Source organism: Anarhichas minor, unplaced genomic scaffold (assembly GCF_050575085.1).
Source record: "Anarhichas minor isolate MPS153535 unplaced genomic scaffold, ASM5057508v1 ptg000045l, whole genome shotgun sequence".
Lineage (NCBI taxonomy): Eukaryota > Metazoa > Chordata > Actinopteri > Perciformes > Anarhichadidae > Anarhichas > Anarhichas minor.
In genome coordinates this window covers 8,869,614-8,888,962 of record NW_027466491.1, presented here as the reverse complement: position 1 = coordinate 8,888,962, position 19,349 = coordinate 8,869,614, and the positions used below count along the sequence as shown (strand labels likewise).

At 40.9% G+C, this 19,349-nt stretch overlaps 1 protein-coding gene across 2 annotated transcripts in view; it reads right to left on the bottom strand.

The window, feature by feature from the left end:
- Positions 1–1,375: 1,375 nt before the first annotated feature.
- rassf3 (Ras association domain family member 3) overlaps positions 1,376–19,349 on the bottom strand; it is a 40,656-nt gene continuing 22,682 nt past the window's right edge. For both annotated transcript variants that reach the window (XM_076111901.1, XM_076111902.1), the window contains 5 exons: positions 8,699–8,806; positions 6,468–6,641; positions 5,494–5,581; positions 4,199–4,314; positions 1,376–3,790 (listed from right to left, as the gene is read on the bottom strand). In XM_076111901.1, the coding sequence (XP_075968016.1) occupies positions 3,641–3,790; positions 4,199–4,314; positions 5,494–5,581; positions 6,468–6,641; positions 8,699–8,806 (636 nt within the window). In that variant the 3' untranslated portion in view covers positions 1,376–3,640. The remainder of the gene's footprint in view (positions 3,791–4,198; positions 4,315–5,493; positions 5,582–6,467; positions 6,642–8,698; positions 8,807–19,349) is intronic.

The following is a 19,349-nucleotide window of genomic DNA, read 5'->3' as shown; positions in this document are numbered from 1 at the left end:
GTGATGTGTGCACTGAAAGCTCTGGAAAGAATTAAGTAAGTATACCTTGAGGATTTACTATTATAAAACCAAGAAATACTCGCATTTGATTGGCTGAAACCCGAGAATTTCTGCCTACAAAATGTCCAGAAAAAGCCCATAATGACTCCTCAGAGTCAACAGCAACACATTAAAACTGCTTGTTTTGTGTGAACAACAGTAACAAACTCAACTATATTCAGTTTATCAAAGAAAAGCAGCAAATCCTCACATTTGCTTAAAAAATGATCAAAATAGATGCAGAACATTTGTCTGTTGATTGATTAATTGATTTATCCCCGCTAGATGTTTGAGCTCTAGACAAAACTTAATGTATAAAATAAATTCTAGAAAAACAAAACACTAAAACTGTTTTTTTTCCCCCCAGAGCTTTCAGCCACATTTCATGGCCTTCATCAGCCATTACACTTTGCTCCGATGGATTAGTTATCACATGAACGGAGTAAGTCTGGGACACAAAATATCAGCATAATATGATTTAACATGACAATTTGAAAATAAACTAAACAAACTTCAATATTGTGATTGAACCTCTGAATACAAAGCAGGTTCATCGACTCTTGATTCATCAGCACTACCGGCACAAAAGCTTTTCATTACACATAAAATGATCAACAAGCCGGATTTATATCACGAGCAGATCCGACCGCATTTGAAATCAGTTGTTTTTAATCATTTTCACTCCAAAAACCGTGTTTCCAAACGCCGTCCGACCCCCATTGTGATCTATGGTGACGCATGCTTTAAAGCAGCCCAGTAGTTTGTACAGTGAGCATGTATTTATACAACAGGAACACATGCGAGATTCACAGTCTACAGCAAATAATACGGAAGCTCGTTGAGACAAAATAAAATGAGCTTAAAATAACTTCCATTTGTTAAAAAAATAAAAACACATCATTATGAGTGGAGCTTAACGAGATCTTTCAAAATAAGATAATCGAGTATTAGATGTTAAGATAAAGTACAGGGTGTGATGCCGGCAGGAGATCAACAAAAAAAAAAAATGAATTAAGAAAACCCGTCTTCCCTGAATTCGAAGTTAAAGTGCCCAAAAAGAATTGATACGACTCGTCTGGTGTTTTAACAGCTAAAGTTGTTTATCAGATACACAAACAACAACATGGCTTTAAGGTTAATTAACTGTTTCCATGCAGACTTTCGTATCATTTTAAATTATATCATAGGGAAGCAAAAAAAGGCCAAAATAGTTTGAGCTTTACAAGCGACTGAATTCCTAATTTATGTGAATTATTTGAACTGTTCAGTAGTTTAATTCAGGTTTAGTTCATTCTTGGCAGCTCAAATGTTTAAGTTTCATTCAGTGGTATTCAGGGACGCTCCAATTATTTATTATTGAGGGACAGATTTAAAAAGCATGCGCTGACTTTTAGTCCGTAGTACAGGTCACGCTCCAAAAAAACCACTACATTTCCCATAATGCAACTCTTCCATTAGACCCTCTCTGCCTTCTAAATCCCCCGAAAAGTGAACTCCAGTCACAGAATTAAACAATATTATATTTACAAGTATTTCTCCTCAGGCGAGTAAAACTGAAGTCATTTATAAATCTGGTGGAGTTCATCTTTAAATGTCACAATTAGACATTCGGCTGCTTGTAAGATTCAAATCCTTTTGACCATTTCTTTATTTGCTTCCACAGCGTTACCCCAGTGTCTGAAAGTAGAAGAAACGAGGGTTCAAACCCCTTTAAATAAAACTATAAACTATGTTTTCCCTCCAGTGGGAAAAAGGCCTCCAATATATATTTTGCTCCAGGCAACACCACGAAAATATCTTTGGTTATAACAAAAAATAATAATAGTTTGACACAGAAATGAGAGAATAGTTGCAGTGTTTGTCCACTAGGTGGCGGTGTTTTACTTCTTTCATGCATTTTACATATCTTTTTTGACTTTTGATCAGTTTTAAAAATCAGATTTGTAGTTTGTCAAAGTGATTGTTTTATCTTGTTTGTTTCCTCAAATATCTGGATTTCTGCTCATTCAAAAAGCAGAAAAAACTGAATTCTTCTACAAAACTATATTGAAAACGAGCCTCTTTGGTCTCGAAGCCACAGACGATACGTTGCATTTACTAAAGACAACATTGCATATACTGCACAAAAACCACCTTAACTTTTGCGCCTTCTTCTGCACTTGCGGCTGCATAACTTTATATCTGACGTCTTTCTATCCTTTACTTTAAGCTACCATCCTTTCCTTCCTTCCTCGTTTCCTTCTTTAATATTTCCCTCTTTTATCCACCGTAAAAAAGCTGAAACCCGGACTGACAAGGAGGTCAAGGCTGCACGTTTTAACTTGAGATAAGAGCACAAAAACACAGGCGTTACTTAAAATGAATGTCTGCAGACAGACAGGCAGGCAGACGAACGGCTGCAGCCATTTCTCCCTCCCTTGTTCTCTGCAGCTATCAGCGCTTACAGACCTCCTGTTCTATCAGCTGTGGACTACAGGAGCTTTCATTAACGCAGAAGCAGTTAATCACGGTGACTCGTGGTTTGAATCCCGTCGTTGTCCTCAAGGTGACGGCCACACTGCGGTCTTTGTCAAGTCTTCTGTATTTCATCCTTCCTTCTTCCAGTGAACGTCTCTCTTCCACTTCCTCTAAGCTGCTCGGTCAACTTCCAGAAAACCAGTCGAATCTCACGCCTCCCTCCTCCGGCCGCACGATGTCAAAGGTCAGGAGTCGGTTCATCCTCGCTCGTCTTCACAAACTATCTTTACAACCACAAACCTAACTTCTTCCTGTGCTCACAAGCTTCTATTTTCACTCTTAGTCTTTCAGTAGAAACCTTTTCTGTTTCATGTTTTCAGTCACATTAAACTCTTTTTATTTCTCTGTACCTTCGTCAACCACATTCAGTTTCGACTTCTTTACTTCCAGTGTATTCTCTCAATGTTTTGGTTTATGTAGCTGCAGCTCGATGCTAATGTTGTGTATTTACCTCCAGTAGCAGTCTGGATGAACTATTCTCCGTCTCTGTGTCAACAACCACATTGGTGCTCTGCCTCTGTACAAAAAACTAAAATAAGACTTTTTTTTTTTGTTGTTTCAACAAAACGAAACAATAAAAAGCTTCACCCATATAAATTAAAAAAAATATATATGTACAGACCTTTTAAAACAAACAAAATTAAATAAACCTCTAACTCAACATATGGCCTCGAGTCTTTCACAAGTTTAAAAGGATAAAAAGAGGAATTAGATAAATTATGTGACAGCAGGACAGAGTGAGAGAAGAAGAAGAAGAGAGGGGTGCAGAGAGGATGAGTTTGGCACGATGAAGTGAATCTTTGGTGAGAGCAGGCAGCACTTTGAAGTCTTTAATCCAGGCTGAATCAAACTCCAGCGTCCACATTTAGTCCGTTCACGTCTTTAGTCGCTTGTCAGTTTATCTCCTTTACATCATCCCTTTCTTCCAGGCGCTGGATCCTCTCTTCTCACTCTGCAGTCACATCCTTCTCTCTGGCAAGATTTACACTATTTTTGTCCTCTGAGGAGGTAAAAAAAAAAGAAAAAGAATCACCTCCTCCGTCCCTGTAGGGGGCAGTGTTCCTGTCTCATGGAGGTTAATCCTCTAAGAGGGTCCTCTGACCTCCCTCAGCGCCTCCTCCAGTCTATGGCGATACGCATCGTAGCGCCTGTGCATCGCCTCCCGCTGCTCGTCCTCCTCCTTGTCGAGGATCCGCAGGAAGTTACGCAGCTCGGGGATGGAGAACGCGTCCCACTGAAACCAGGAGCAAAGAAACGTTATCGATAACCAACATTTTAGTTTGTTTTCTCTTGTGGATGCCGCTGGATTGTTTAGCAGGAGTAGGTCTTTATAATATTCATCATGCTGTTGTTGTTATGTCACTATTGTCACTGATATACAAGAAGGCAATGAGACGAAGAGGAGGTTTATTTTAGAAAAGATGAACAGACGATTCTTGCAGAAATGAGCTTCCATAAAAAGGAGTAGAGGAGAAGAAAAGGAGGCAGAACGAGACTAAGTAATGGAAAGAGAAGAGGAGGATGAAGAAAAGGAAGGAAGAGGAGGAGGAGAGAAAGTGAAGCACAGGAATAAATATTTAACTGTAAATGCATTAAAGAAGACAGAGAGACTCCGCAGAGGAAGATGGAGGTGAAGAGTTACCATGACTTCTCCAATCTGCTGTTCTCTCAGGACGAAGCTCAGCGTGTCGCCGTCGGGTCCCGCCACCAGACGAAGAAACAACGGCTGCTCGCCATCCGCCAGCTTACACACATACACTGCAGGAGACACACACACACAGATTAATTTAGGCGGTATGTACAGTTCTTTAAGCCACATGCATGCAGGCACCACTGCGGTCGCTGCAGTTGCATTTGGTGTGTGTATGTGTGTGTGTGTGTGTGTGTGTGTGTGTGTGCATATAAACAGGCATGGCAGAAGATGAAAGGATGGGTGCGGCACATTAACGACCACAGTAATTTAGAAAAACCGAGAGAGACTGAAGCGGCGTCACAGCAGACAGACCAACAAACACGGGACTTTTAAGGCCGATACCGATAGTTGTAAATAAAATGTAAATTAGATCAAATAAATTTGATTAAATCAGTTAAATTTGTAAATGAGAGAGTTGTGATTATGATATGATATAAGTCTTCCAAGTCTGACAACGTATCAAAGTATCTTTGAATAACCATCAAATAATAATCTGCTTTCTTGCTGAAAGTAAGAGAAGATTGATAGCACTCCCTCATATCTAGCTAAAGCTAGAAGCCTGTTTAGCTTAGCTTAGCATAAACACTGGAAACAGGGGGAACAGCTAGCCAACTCAACTGCTTATATTAAATAGAAGCTTCACCCCACTATTGTCTGGGAGGTTTATGTATGAAGCTCAGTCTGCACACATCTGTTGTCAGACGTCTGTCTAGACGACGTCTTTTATTAGCCGAGTCTCACTGTACGTCTCCAGCAACGAGCTAAACAACAGACCAGGAGGCAAAATGTTTCACAGACTTCAAACAAGATATAAAAACAACAATTTAATAACTTGTTTTATAGGATGAGACCCATAAACTCCATCTTTTTCCTTTCTGTGAGACGCTAAAGATGATATTTGAAATCAAGCAACAGCTGCTGATTCATAAAGAGAGTGTGTGTGTGTGTGTGTGTGTGTGTGTGTGTGTGTGTGTGTGTGTGTGTTTATATATACATGCGAGGGTATTCCTGGTGAGCTGTTGATAGTGGGTAGAGCCCCACAGCATCCAGCAACATTAGGGCGAGGCATTCAGAAACACACACACACACAAAGAAACACTCACACAACACTATGTCAGTGCCGAAGCATCTGATACCAAGCTTGCTTGGCATGAGTGGCATGAAACACACTGTCTCCAGCCCTGTCGCTTTCACTGTCTCTCACACACACACACACACACACACAGAGTAGACTCCAGTCTTACCCTGCTCCTCCCTGCGATAGCGTTTGAACAAGGCGTATTTGGCCGGGTTGTCTGCGACTGTGAACTTGTTCAGCAGGGCGACGATCACCTGAACACACACACACACAGAATAAGTCAAATATCAAAACGCTAATGGCACTAATGTGAACCTCGTTAGCTGACGGTTAAACATTGTTATTTGGTTAAACAAAGCAAAGCTTACAGGATTACTACTGTACTTTTATAATGTATTTCTTTATCTCTCATGATCTGATGGAGGCTGACGGGTAATATTACTCTGAGATCAAACAACTAACGATGTTCATGAACAATGGTCTCCGACATTAAAACGCTACTTTCTGCCAAAGTTATTGTTAGTTCACGTTACAGATTTCTCATTTGTGGTTTTGTTTGTGCTCCTCTGACTGTTTTGAATCTAATGACACAATCCCTTTTTAGATTTAATAAACAATATTTGAGGTTGTTTTTTCCTCTAGGTTTAACAAAACAAAACTTGAAATTGAGGTTTTTAGGGTCTGTAAACGACCTGCATACTAATGTACATTGAGCAATAATTTAGAGGTGCGATTAAACTTTAAGATAATAACTACGTCAGTTTATTTCAGCGCAGTAACTGGATGCCTTACGTATGGTTTCTATTGTTTAAATGCCTTTCTTTGCCTTAAAGCAATGTGTGTTGTGTTTGAAAGGGACTATATACACCTTATACCTTAGCTATGTTAAATTATTTTATTTCTAATTAACAGACACCTGGCAGCCAATCAGAAACTAAATATTCTGAGTCTGATGAACTCAATCAGTTTAAGTTAATCAACATGTCAGAAAACATCAGCCGGCGTCTGAAATCAACCCGTCTGTCATCAGACCCTAATTAGGTTGTGCTGACTGTGTGTGTGTGTGTGTGTGTGTGTGTGTGTGTGTGTGTGTGTGTGTGTGTGTGTGTGTGTGTGTGTGTGTGTGTGTGTGAGAGCCACCTGTTTGACTGTGTTATTGGAGCCGATGTGGAGGGTGTTGGTGACTCCTCTGGGCAGATAGAAGGCCTCCTCCACCCGGCCTCCACCGGCTCCTCTCTGACCCCCCCGCACCGTCACCGGCCTCCTCAGATCCATCTGGACCTGAATGAAACCAGTATACACACCAGTAGGATTCTGGGAGAGAGAGAGAGAATAGAGAGGCAGAGAGATAATTTAATTTATTTACTTGCCAATGAGTTTCTTGATCAATAGTTTACTCTTTTTGTTTAATATACGGATATTAACGGTGAGATATTTCGGTTATAAACTCCTTAGCTCCGTACGTTGAAGTTTTAAAAATGACTCACACAAGAAAAGCAGCACATCTTCTGCAAACGGAGGACGTTTTACTTGAATAATTCATCATAAAAATAGTGAAAACATCAGTAAAATCAGAGTCTATAACAATCAAAAGTGTGTTTTCTAGACACAGTACGTGCTACATGATCTCTCCCAGAGGAGACCAGTTCACCCAGTGCGTCCTGCAGGACAGATGGCCCCAGACCGGGGAAGAGCATCTTAATCTCATTACTCCATGTGGAGCCTGGAGGACTCTGTGTGTGTGTGTGTGTGTGTGTGTGTGTGTGTGTGTGTGTGTGTGTGTGTGTGTTTAGGTCATGAGCCGACAAACGAGATCAGAAGCAAAAAAAACACACAAGCTGAAACTAGATAGGGTGACAAAGAGAAACTTCACAGATGAAGTGACAAGAAGAAGGGAGGACAGAATGACAAAGAAAGGTAAAGACTGAATGTCTGAGAGCTTCACGTAGAGATATTATCGACTCTAACAGGTGTTGAGGAACCGGTTTCAGACTCATAACTTACTTTTTCTTTCTCTTATTTGACCCAACAACCTGCTGATTCAGATGGATTATTTTTACTACACCGGCTGATTTAAGGTTGAAATATCTTCTTCTCTCGTTTTGTACTTTAATTCAAATTAAGAAAACACTTCTTAGTGTACTATCAATGTCCTCCAGCAGAGACCGGTCCACCGTGGACAGACCCAGATCCTCCAGCAGAGACCGGTCTACCGTGGACAGACCCAGATCCTCCAGCAGACACCGGTCCACCGTGGACAGACCCAGATCCTCCAGCAGAGACCGGTCTACCGTGGACAGACCCAGATCCTCCAGCAGACACCAGTCCACCGTGGACAGACCCAGATCCGGCTTTGCTGCCTCCTTCAACCTGCAGTCGAAGCTCCGGAGGGAGGAGGAGAGCTCTGCTCCCGGCAGCAGCAGCAGCGTCTCTTCCTCCTCCTCCTCCAGGAGCAGAGCTTCTCCTCTCTGGGAGCCAACACCGACACCACGCTGCTGGAGACCCAGGACGTATTGCTGGAACCAGGACTGAGAGGGTCAGACTGTCAGACCCTGCTGCAGTAAAATGAGAGCTTTTCTAAAGGGACTCTGGTGCTCAGAAACACTACCACTTCTGTCCACAGGGACCGCCAGAATCACCATAACATGCGAGTTCCTCACAGTAAGTTTAACTGGTGGATATCCGGCAGTACAGAACCTCTGCTTCACCTATGATCCTTCATTTTCACTGGATGTAACAGAGCCTTATAGTGCGTCATGGTTGTGAATACAGTTTCAGACACCTTTCATGCTGCCAAGGGAAACAGTGTGGGGGAGAACAATAGCAGGAATAACATCACGCCACTCTGATGCGAGCGCTGAGGAATGCTGGGAGGTCGAGGACGGCAGCGTGGATGTTGAAACATCAGCGCACCGTTACTAAAAAGCCTGCAGGACTCTGCATGTTCGCTCATCACTGCTCTTATTCATATTCATCTTTTTTAATGCAGGAGCAAAATAACAGACTTATTTTAAAGGAGATTCAGCATTATAAGTACTTTATGTACATTTAGCTGAGAATACTTTACACTGTGGTTCTAGTTCAGTAAATTATCCGAATACTTCTTCCACCACTGAGTATCAAGTCTTTTTTACAATTAAAACACCAGTATGATTGAATATTAGTCACGATATTGAGTGTGACGTCGGCTTCGGCACTTTGGTAAATATCATACATGATCCAGTTTAGATAAAAGAGTTCATTGTGTAACGTTTTTAAAGGAGAAACAAGCTCCAAGCTCAAATACATAAAACTCACTGACTCAGCCAGTGTGTGTGTGTGTGTGTGTGTGTGTGTGTGTGTGTGTGTGTGTGTGTGTGTTCTCCACTCACCAGTGTCATTTTGAGGTGGTTTTTAGTCAGCATGTTGTACTGCTCGATCCTCTGCCTGATTTCCTCCCTGCTGAACTCGGTCCGCAGCTCTCTCTCCTTCTCCACATCCTGACAAAGAGAAACGTGACACGATAAGTCACAAGTCGACCGAGATCACTGAAACATCGCGGCCCCGGTTCAGACAACGGCAGCGCGACACGAGGACGAGTGCACGACTTGAGTTCTTCCGCACCAATTTGTACAGATTATAAAGTTAATGTACAGCAATTAGAGTGAAGCAGGGCGTCCTGTTCCTCTTCTCCACAAACAAACACACTAAAGCTGGTCTCAGCAGAGATGTGATCACAAGTTTCTTGGAAATAAGTCATTCGGCATGAAAAAAAAGCATAGAAATGACCAAAAGTACCGATTAATCGACTAATACACAAAGAAAGAAAATGTAGGAATATATACATCAGGAAATATAAAAATAAAATACTGTGGTAGCCAGGTTCATTTTCCCGGACTAAAAGTGACACTTTGTGACGTTTATATTTCCTCCTTTTCCTCAAAAATCCCCAGAGGTTCGGACTCTCACTGCTGGAGGGCCGGTGCCTGACAAAAACACAATCTGGGACTTATGCCGAGCGACTGACTTCTAAATTTAGGCAAAACATGGAAACCTGCTGCAGGAAACTCAACAATGCAAGTCGGCTGCACAAGAGGCTTCACTGTATGCGACTGGGTTCATGATGGACTAACATCTGTACGTTACGGAGACAAACATCTGCACGCGAGCTTCAACAACTAGAAATAAGGAGGCAGGATATTATGAGTCACACCACACACAGCCCAACCCTCCTGTTTTATTATTTTACAACAACACAAAGCTGCAACTGCACACAACACATGCAGGACTATAATTTAGGTCACATGACAAAGCCAAATGTGTTCCATAATCGGTTGTAAAGAGCCCGTCCACTGACCTCACAGCCAATTAAAATGTATGCAGATGCTTTCAGGAAAAAGAAGTGACACATTAACATGTTTATCTTGTGTCCGTGTGTGTGTCTTCGGACTTTAATTCTCCAGAGCAGTGTGTGTGCTTACATGGGCATAGTGCAGCCCTCGTCTAAGTCTATTAAAAACTACACACACACACAAACACATAGTGCACGATCCAGGGAGGCTTTGAAGGCACATCAACCCTTATATGGAAAACACACACTGCTCAAGAGAAAGACAAGGTGCCAATGCAACATGTGCAAACACTGCAAACACACACACACACACTGAGTTTTTAACATTGTAATGTCTGTGTTTGAGCTAAAGGGACTTACATATACTCACAACATTGAACAAGTCCATCATCACGTGTTGAGATAAGATTAAAGAGAGTTTGATGATCCCTCTACAGCAGGTGAACTGGACAGGTATGCTTATAATGCAACGTCAAAACTGGATGTTTATTGTAGATTACAGGAAAAGAATCCTTCTTTTCTATAATAGTCTATTGGAAGATTAATATTCGGATCACTAGGTTGCATTCAGCATCTATTAATATCCTGATATTGAGACGTTGGGTCAGTTTTTGTGTCTTTTTGTCTTCATAAGTACGGAAACAATTGACAGAAAAAGAAATTATCAGTAATTCATTGTGGAAAAATGGCAAACGTTTACTGGTTCCGGCTTCTTAAATACCATTTGCTTCTTTTCTCAGTTTAAAAATATCGGTAAACTGAATATCTTCAGGTTTTGGGAAGTTGTTTGGGCAAAATAAGCAATTTAAAAGACTTTATCTTGGGCTCTGGGAAACTGTGATGGATGTTTTTCACCACATGTTCAAACTATTAATAAAAGAAAAACAGTAAAATCAGCCCCAGATGTGATGAATGGTTATCGTAGAATTCATTGAATAGATAATGGAGGGAATAAAACACAACTACAGACGTTCATTAAAAAGCTCCTTCATCTAAATCCTGTATTGGTGCATAAAGGAAATCCCCGTCTGTCTGCATGCGTCAATCAACCTGAGAGACACAGACACTGACTCATCAGGATTAATAAGGGAGGACACACAGGGACACAGCGGACCTCAACAATTCCACACAAAGACACAAATAACATTACGACACCACGAACCTGAGGCTATCAGATTCCTTTATTTCTAAAAACCTGTTGTTTAACCGAGTATCGTGAAGTTTGACCTTTTTCCCCCCATTCAGTCTTCCCTGTAAGCACCTGCCGGGTCAGATGAGTCAAAGCTTATTATTACCAGGAAGTGACAGGTAAGGAGATTATCTGTTATCTTACCTTCCACAGAAAGACACAGAGACAGACAGAGGGGGGGAGTTGCCCCCTTGAGGGAAATACTACCAGATTTAGTTTGTAGAATTAGTTTTAGTCTGCTAGCAAACATGAGAAAAATGCCAATGCTTCCTCCAAAATGTCCTTCTTGTCAGAGTAAAGAAACAACTGTTTGACCGTCATGTGACACTAAAACTGAACACTGAAAACTATGATTGATAATAACAGGCTTAATGGCTGGAATCACTGCTACTCTTAAACCGAGCAAAACACTGCCTGAATGCTGTATTCTAATACCGACATAGTGATATATCATTCCAACACTGGTGGGTGTGAATATCAGGACGTCCAGCTCAGAATGGAGCAGGTTCAGAGGAACTGGGAGGGTCATAGTGACCAAATCCAAACAAATAAAGATAAGCAGAGCACAGCGGAGCTACAACACGATGAGGTCATGGTCCTGTTTAAGAGCACAGCGAATCCTCCCACTGAAGCTGGAGGATCGACACTGGACAGAGGGGAAGAAGGAAAGAACAAAGACAGTAGCTGGGTTTCAATAACGAAGAATAAAGAAGTAGATTTGCAACAGAAAACAGATACTTATCTCACTTATATCCATCCATCCATCTTTAAGTTGACTAACACTGAAGCTGAGGTCTGTATCCGACGCTGCCTGCTTTCAACTTTGAATCACCTTTTACAGAACAAAATTCTGAACGTCAGAGAGCAACATCATCTGCATAAAGTCGAATCCCAGAAGATTTAATTCAGAATCAGGACACTAAAACTATAACCGAATTAAAATGTAGCCATTCATTCGTATTTTCCCTTAATTTACAATACATGTGTTGCACAAGACATTGCACAATACTCCTTTTCATCTGTTGTCCCTGGGCGAGTACTAGATAACAACTTAAACCGCAACCTCACTCATTAAATGTGTCCCTCAAAGCTTAAACACATGTTTCATAAAATGCATTCCTTTTGCTGATGTTAGCAGAGGCCTTCTGTATTTCAGGCGAGGCTCAGTAATGAAGCTTAATGTTGACCTAAATCTTATAACAAATGGTGACAAGACAGACTTTGTAAAACTGAATTTGTATTTAATTTCTGGGAGATGGAGAGACACAGAAACGAGGATGTTGTCAAATTGATTCAGGGATTTAGCCAAATTTTGGAGGTAAAAACTACAATAAAAGATGATAATCAAGCCTTTAACTGGAACAGATATCAAAATATGTAATGTCTCTTGAGATGCTGTACATGCTGTACAGGTGGCTAATATCAATGAATAAAGGCTCATATTACTGGTCTCATTGCAGGTACTGATGGTGGACAAATTGTGCTTTTAGAGGTGAAGTTTGACATTTTGAAAGATGTATAAAAAGGCACTTATTTTAAATCAACAAAAAAACTCTTATGACTGCAGATGTATTCCTATTATGGCCCAGCTTTAGAATAGGAATAGACTACTAAAAATACAGTCCTAACTATAAAAACTGACAGTGCTAAACATCTGATTCAATATTTAAGGAATAATTAAGTTCCATGTCTCCGTCCTGCTCTTGTTGCCTGAAGCATTGGATTAAAAAGCAGAAGTGACTCTTCTTTGGTACCAGAGCTACCAGGAAACACTGGAAAAAAAGAGGAAGAGAAAAGGGGACAATAAAAAGGGACGAGACAGAAGAAGAAGACGACAGATACGGAGATAAAGTTGTATCTTTATCTCTTTGTCAGAGCCTCCATGTTCCCCGACTGTGGTTTCACAAATAAACCAGGTAGTTAAAAGTTTAGTCTGCTTCAGTGTGTGAGAGAGAACTTTTTATCACACACACACACACACACACACACACACACACACACACACACACACACACACACACACACACACACACACACACACACACACACACACACACACACACACACACACACACACACACACACACACACACACACACACACACACACACACACACACACACACACACACACACACACACACACACACACACACACACACACACCTGCAGCATTCCTGCCTTTGTTAAACACTGTCACACTCGTCTGCATCCACTATCTTTAAATAGATGACATCACCATGTAGGTGTAGGTGTGTGTGTGTGTGTGTGTGTGTGTGTGTGTGTGTGCAGACAAAACACGCCGAGCTCAGCTAAATAGACCCTAAAGCAGTGGACTGTGTTTCTGTGTTATGAGTAGACTAAACACAGCAGCTTTTCTGTGCTGACTGAATCTAACTTATATTTTAAAGGACAAGAAAGACGTTTCTGTGTTTACTGAAGTTCCTCTCGGCAGTGTATGTTTGAAATGACCAAAGCAAAGGTCATTTCACTTAGCAAAACATTAACAAGCAAGCTTATACTGGTTATATTATACTGGCCCTCTGCCAGTCTGACATGTTCCTCCAATTATTCAATGAATCTAATTATACAGATTACTACACATTACTGTTATTTCAGTTGATTTAGTTCGCTGTGACTTTGTATTTCTCTCAAACAGCTACTTTTCTACGATTATTTTCCCAGTTTGGTCAATAAAATATCATAAAATATTGAAATGTATTTTGATAAAGTCACAGGTGACATCATCTAATGTCTTAGTATGTCTGCTCAACAGTCCAAAACTCACTTTGGAGAAGCTGGAAAATAGTTGTCGATTAACTTTCTGTCAATTTTATTATTGGAAACTATATTTCCGGTTAAATTGAATACAGTTGCCTGTAAACTTCCCCTCAAACATTTAATAAAATCTCTGGTGTCATTGTTAATTCAAATGGGATCAACTTTATTGATTCTTTCCACCCTTTAGCTCATTTTTGGTCTCCTCTAAATTCACCTGTGTCCATTTTTCTGCCCTCCTCACCCTCCATGTTACTTCCTGTTGAGGTCGGGGGGGGGGGGGGAAGTCGAGATCGACCACACCTTTCCTCCCAGAATTCCTGCACTAATGGATGCACGTATACAATGCCACATAGATGTAGTGCACAAGTGGAAGTGTTCACACCTTTCCTCAGCTAATGGACGGAGACAAACTCCTCTTCTTAAGTGGACATTCCCGAGTTAATGGACGCTCGTACAGCAGACAGAGTGCAGCCTTGTTAAAGCCTTTTATAGATCCCTCCATCTGTGTTATGCAGAGCCGACTACTATATAAACTAACAGTAACCACCTCTGTCTCTTCTCTAGAAGACAACTTTTCATTTACAGCTGGGTTAATTCCAGGACTTCAAGGCTGAGAGAGATTTGGAGCCGTCTCTGTCTCGTCAGCATTTTCAATATAAAACAGCTTTTGAAAACTTCTGATCAACACGTCTTGCTCATAAGATCAATTCAGCGTAAAGGCTTCCCATTAATAACAATGATGGCCTGATCAATATATCAGCAGGACCAATATCGGCAGATAATATGTCATTGATTTAGCCGATAGTTTATGATGCATTAATATGTACATTACTTTAGTGTTGCAGCTGTTTAGGGTGGGCTGATATTTTCTATATGCTGCTGTGTAGCTTGTGAATTTCCCCAAAAGATCAATGAAATCCCATCTTTATCAATAATAATAATTCATAAATAGTTTGCTGATTATTTTTTGTTTTATCAATCTGCAAAGTAACCAAAGATTAAAAGTAAAAAGTACAATACGTCCGTCTGAATTGTAGATTAGAAGCATAAAGTAGCAGAAAATAGAAGTAAAGTACGTCATAATTGTACTTAAGTACAGTACATGAGAAATAGTTTATTTTTCTTCAGAAGAGTAGATGATGCTTTTGTCTCTGCAAACAGAGAAGTGAAACCTGTAGACTAAACCATCTGGACCGCAGAGAGACGAGAAGCTCGACACAATGATGTGAACCAAAGTGGACCGCTGACATCACCCGGAACTGTCTGCGTGTTTCCACCGTGGTTCAGTAAGTACAACACGGAAACATGGACGGCAAGAGTATGGGACACGAAGTTATGGTTGAACTCTCTGAGAGGAGTCCACGAGGAGACCACAAGGAGGCTGTTTGGAGGGCTGGGTGGTCCTCCATCAAGACCTTCACCAACAGCAACAAAGAGGAGGTAAAGCAAAGAAAGATGAGAAGACACAAGCGAATACAACAGGAAGAAGGAGGGTTTAGAAGAAAGAGGAAGAGAAGGATGAGGAAGGAAGAGAAAAGAACAATAAGAAAAGAAAAGACAGATTACAAGTAAAGAATGAGGACGTGTGCAGGGAGACGAAGAAACAAACAAGAGGAGGAAATAAACGTCTTTCCCACAACTAAGTGAATTTTCTATCTTTAGTAGTAATTATATTCCAACATGTTTCGTAAATGTCCTTAGCGGCCACTCAGCTGCTAGTCATGCAGTTAATTTGGTTGCTTTGGAGATAAATATAACATTAAACATGTCCAAGCACACACTGGAGCCGCTGACTGAAATGTTCTCATTACACTGAAAAATGGCTTTCATTAAAAAGACACCGCTTGAAAACACACACACACACACACACACACACACACACACACACACACACACACACACACACACACACACACACACACACACACACACACACACACACACACACACACACACACACACACACACACACACACACACACACACACACACACACACACACACACACACACACACACTAAAAGGTCGGAATGACAGAGTCTTTCCACACATTTGTTAGCACAAGAAGAATTGAGCAACAGGCCCAGAGAGGTCTGTGTGTGTGGGGGGGGGGGGGGGTGTTGAGATTATGAAACTTCATGGAGCAGGAATAGGTGTGTATGTGTGTGTTTGAACACAGTGAGCCAACAATGAGCCTCACTTCCTGTTCACAAAGCTGAACGCCAGTGCATACAGTACAGGCATGTTGGGCTTCAACTAAAGATATGAACCTGTTTTTCTAATTAATCTTTCATCATTTAGTCGATAAAGTGTGGGAAACTAGTGTCAAATGTCTTCAAAGTAGCTCGTCGTTCACGACTTTTAAGAAGCCACAAAAAGACTAAATACAATTTAAACATATTCAGCCAAAGTAGGCAAAAGCAAGCAAACAAAACGGCAGCAATGGCGGACGATGAAAGCGGGCTTCTGAGCGGCCTCCGTGAGTCAGATATGAAGCAACAGAACGAGCAGCCAGTCACCATCAGTCACTTCTGACACCTCCATTACTAAATGAGCCTCAGTCTCCTTGCTCACACGCAGCAAACAGACATTAATGCATGTGTTTGCAGCACTACTATGACCACTTCTGTAGTCATCTTCACACAAACAACAATCTTTTCCTCAACCTAACTACGTTGTTTCCAGATTCTTTGTGGAGAAACTCAGTTTTACTTATCTATCGTCTAAATCAGTCGACGAACAAGTTCTTTGGTGGAGGATCGCCCTGATTGCGGTAAATAGCATTCCACACACCCAGCTCATCCCTCCATAACATGCATAATGTTCGGCTTTACGCATAGTGATGAGGTGTAGACTGACTGACTGACTTGCGTGCCGAATAACCCAACATCCTGTGTGTCATTGGTTCTTCCCTGTGACACTTAAAATGAAGCAACAATCCCAATAAACGCTGAACTCACGCACATTTCTAGGTAGAAACCTCGACGTTCTGTTGGTTCTGCTGGTTCTGGCTGATCATTATGCTGATGTGTGTGTGTGGGTTTAAACATTAGCATTTGGCTCACGGTGGTTGGGTGTCACTCACGTCTGTGTTTTGGCTAGCTTGATGTGGGAATCTGTGTTTTTGTGTGTGTGTTCAGGCTCTTACGGGATTTTCCACTTTTGCAGAGGTGACTAGAGCTCCATTATAGTCATTACACACACGCACACGCAGGTATTGTGTCCATTATCAGGCCCTATACAGACACACCTGTGTCTATTGTATCACAACAACTTGTAGTTATTTTGGTTTTAAAATGGACAAGAATGTCTAAAATTAAAGAATAACTTTACACTGAATTCACCTTTTTGAGTCAGTAAATTATATGTAAATCGACTTTATTATACTTTTTGTTCCTTGTAATTTGCAAAGACACAGAGATTTACTACTAAACTAGAAAAGAGTTGTGATGTTTACGCTTGTTAGTTAGCATGTTAGCATCTAATGGGGACTGTGATTGTTTATCAAACTTAATGACAATCCATTAAATAGATGTGGAGACATTTCTTGACTCCAGTTTCGTATCAGTGAGCTAAAGACGACATCCAGCCAATTCACAGGTCTCTCGCTCTCTAATTAGCACCGTGTTAAATTAAACATTTCCAAAAACAGCAACCTCTGGCCCAAACTACCACAACACTAACGCCCGGACCGAACGCCTCCAGAGACGGAGGTCTTCGACACATCAACACACACGTTCAGTCGACCTGCCTCGTCATTCATCATCGTTAGACTCTCACTTTCTCCTTTCGCACATCAAACACCAAACCGCCTCAAAGCGAGCTGCGGTTTGGAGATAATGGTCCGAACGGAGATCACAGCCGGTCTGAACTGCTCCCAGATGAGCCTCTAAGTGAAGACTGGTATGTGACGGGATGGTTTACAGAGCATGAGACCAACATGTCTCATTACTGATCACATAAACACGGAGAAGGCCCGCTCGCTTTTATACAAGCAGAATTAAATAATTACACGTTTTCAGCAGCAAAATCAACTTAAACTTCTGAACTTCAGGAGTAGGATGACGGATGATCCACTGCTTCTAAAAAGAGGGACATTATTCATATTGTTTTCTGCAGAATAAATAAGAAAAATACAGTTCTTTATGGAGCGTACATGGTAGGTTACTCTTCCCATCTGGTGCCTTGTAATATGATGATACAGGTTGTCAGTTTCTCCACAGAGAAGTATGGGGAGGAGGGGGGAGGAAAGGGGGAGAGGGGAGAGGCTTTTTAGAAGCCACTTGACCACCTGTTCAGATAGTTTGGACCCGAGCCGTACAGTAGAGAGTCTGTTAGAGGCAGCTGGTCGATGATTCATCACCACCACTGTCCACAAGCTTCATAAGCTGTGAGCAGACACACGAGACCATCAGGACCGGATAAATAATACATATAGACAATGATAGTAGTTCTGGAACTAATAGTTCATTTCACCGTACAGAAATTGTACATTTTACTTGCTTGTAAACAAATTGTTGAATTTATTAGCAATTCTCAAATAACAACAACAAATATATTGTTTTCAAATGGCTAGTTTTGTCCAAAGATATTTAATTTAAAATGACATGAAACAGAAAAATCTGTGGATCTTCACATTTGAGAAGCTGGAAGAAGTGAATGTTTGGCATTTGTGCTTAATAAAAGGACCAAACATTAAACTTAAAAATTGTCTTCAACAAACTTACTTAATTAAAACTAGAGAAGGAGAAAAACAAGATTAAAAAAAGGATAAAATAATGATGAATTCTACATTTAAAAATCACATTAAATGCATCATATTAGACATAGAAGCCATAGAGCGGGAGATATTATTATTCCAAAGGAATTATAGGCCAATATACCGTTTATTAAATGCATCCTACAGTCTTTACAAATGCATTTGTCCCCACACACACACACACACACACACACACATGGTCCTGACAAACCCCTCATACTCTCCATGACGCAGGTGCAGATTTATCTTATTATACAACAGCCCATTGCTCTGGAGGTGTGTGTGTGTGTGTGTGTGTGTGTGTGTGTGTGTGTGTGTGTTTCCAGGCATAAAAGCACTCTAGTTCTGTTTGAAGAGATAGCGAGAGCCGCACAGTCAAAAACAATTCCACGTATGTTTCCTTTGGAAAAGCAGAGCACAGCAGAGAGGGGAACGGCAAAAAGAGAAACGTTTTCTGCGGCTGAGTAATATCGCCCAACACCACACTGGAATAATAACATAAAAACACCCAAAAATACAGAAATGCTTAACTAAGGAAACTCAATTTGTTACAGCAGAAACAAGACTAAAGGACAATTCATGGTTCCTGTAAAACGTACAGGTGAGGCTGAAGGTATTGGGTCAAACACCAAAGTATTGGACAAATTTGACCTCTAGATTAATCCTCTGGGGAGCATGAATGTCTACAAAATGTCACGGAAAACCATCCAATAGTTGAGATATTTGAGTCGAGATCAAAGTAGAAGACTGACCGACATTCCCGTCCACCTGCATGGTGTTAAAGTTAAGTTTTGTCTACATTCAGTTTAAAATCACTTGTTTCAAACAGTAGTTCAGATCCACAGTGAACATAAACTCACAATCCGTTCAGAAAGTTGGAGAAAAAGTATCTAAATTCAGGCTTCACTCAATCTTCTCATGTTGTAAATAGAATACAATCCTCATGTTGAAAACCACTGAATCA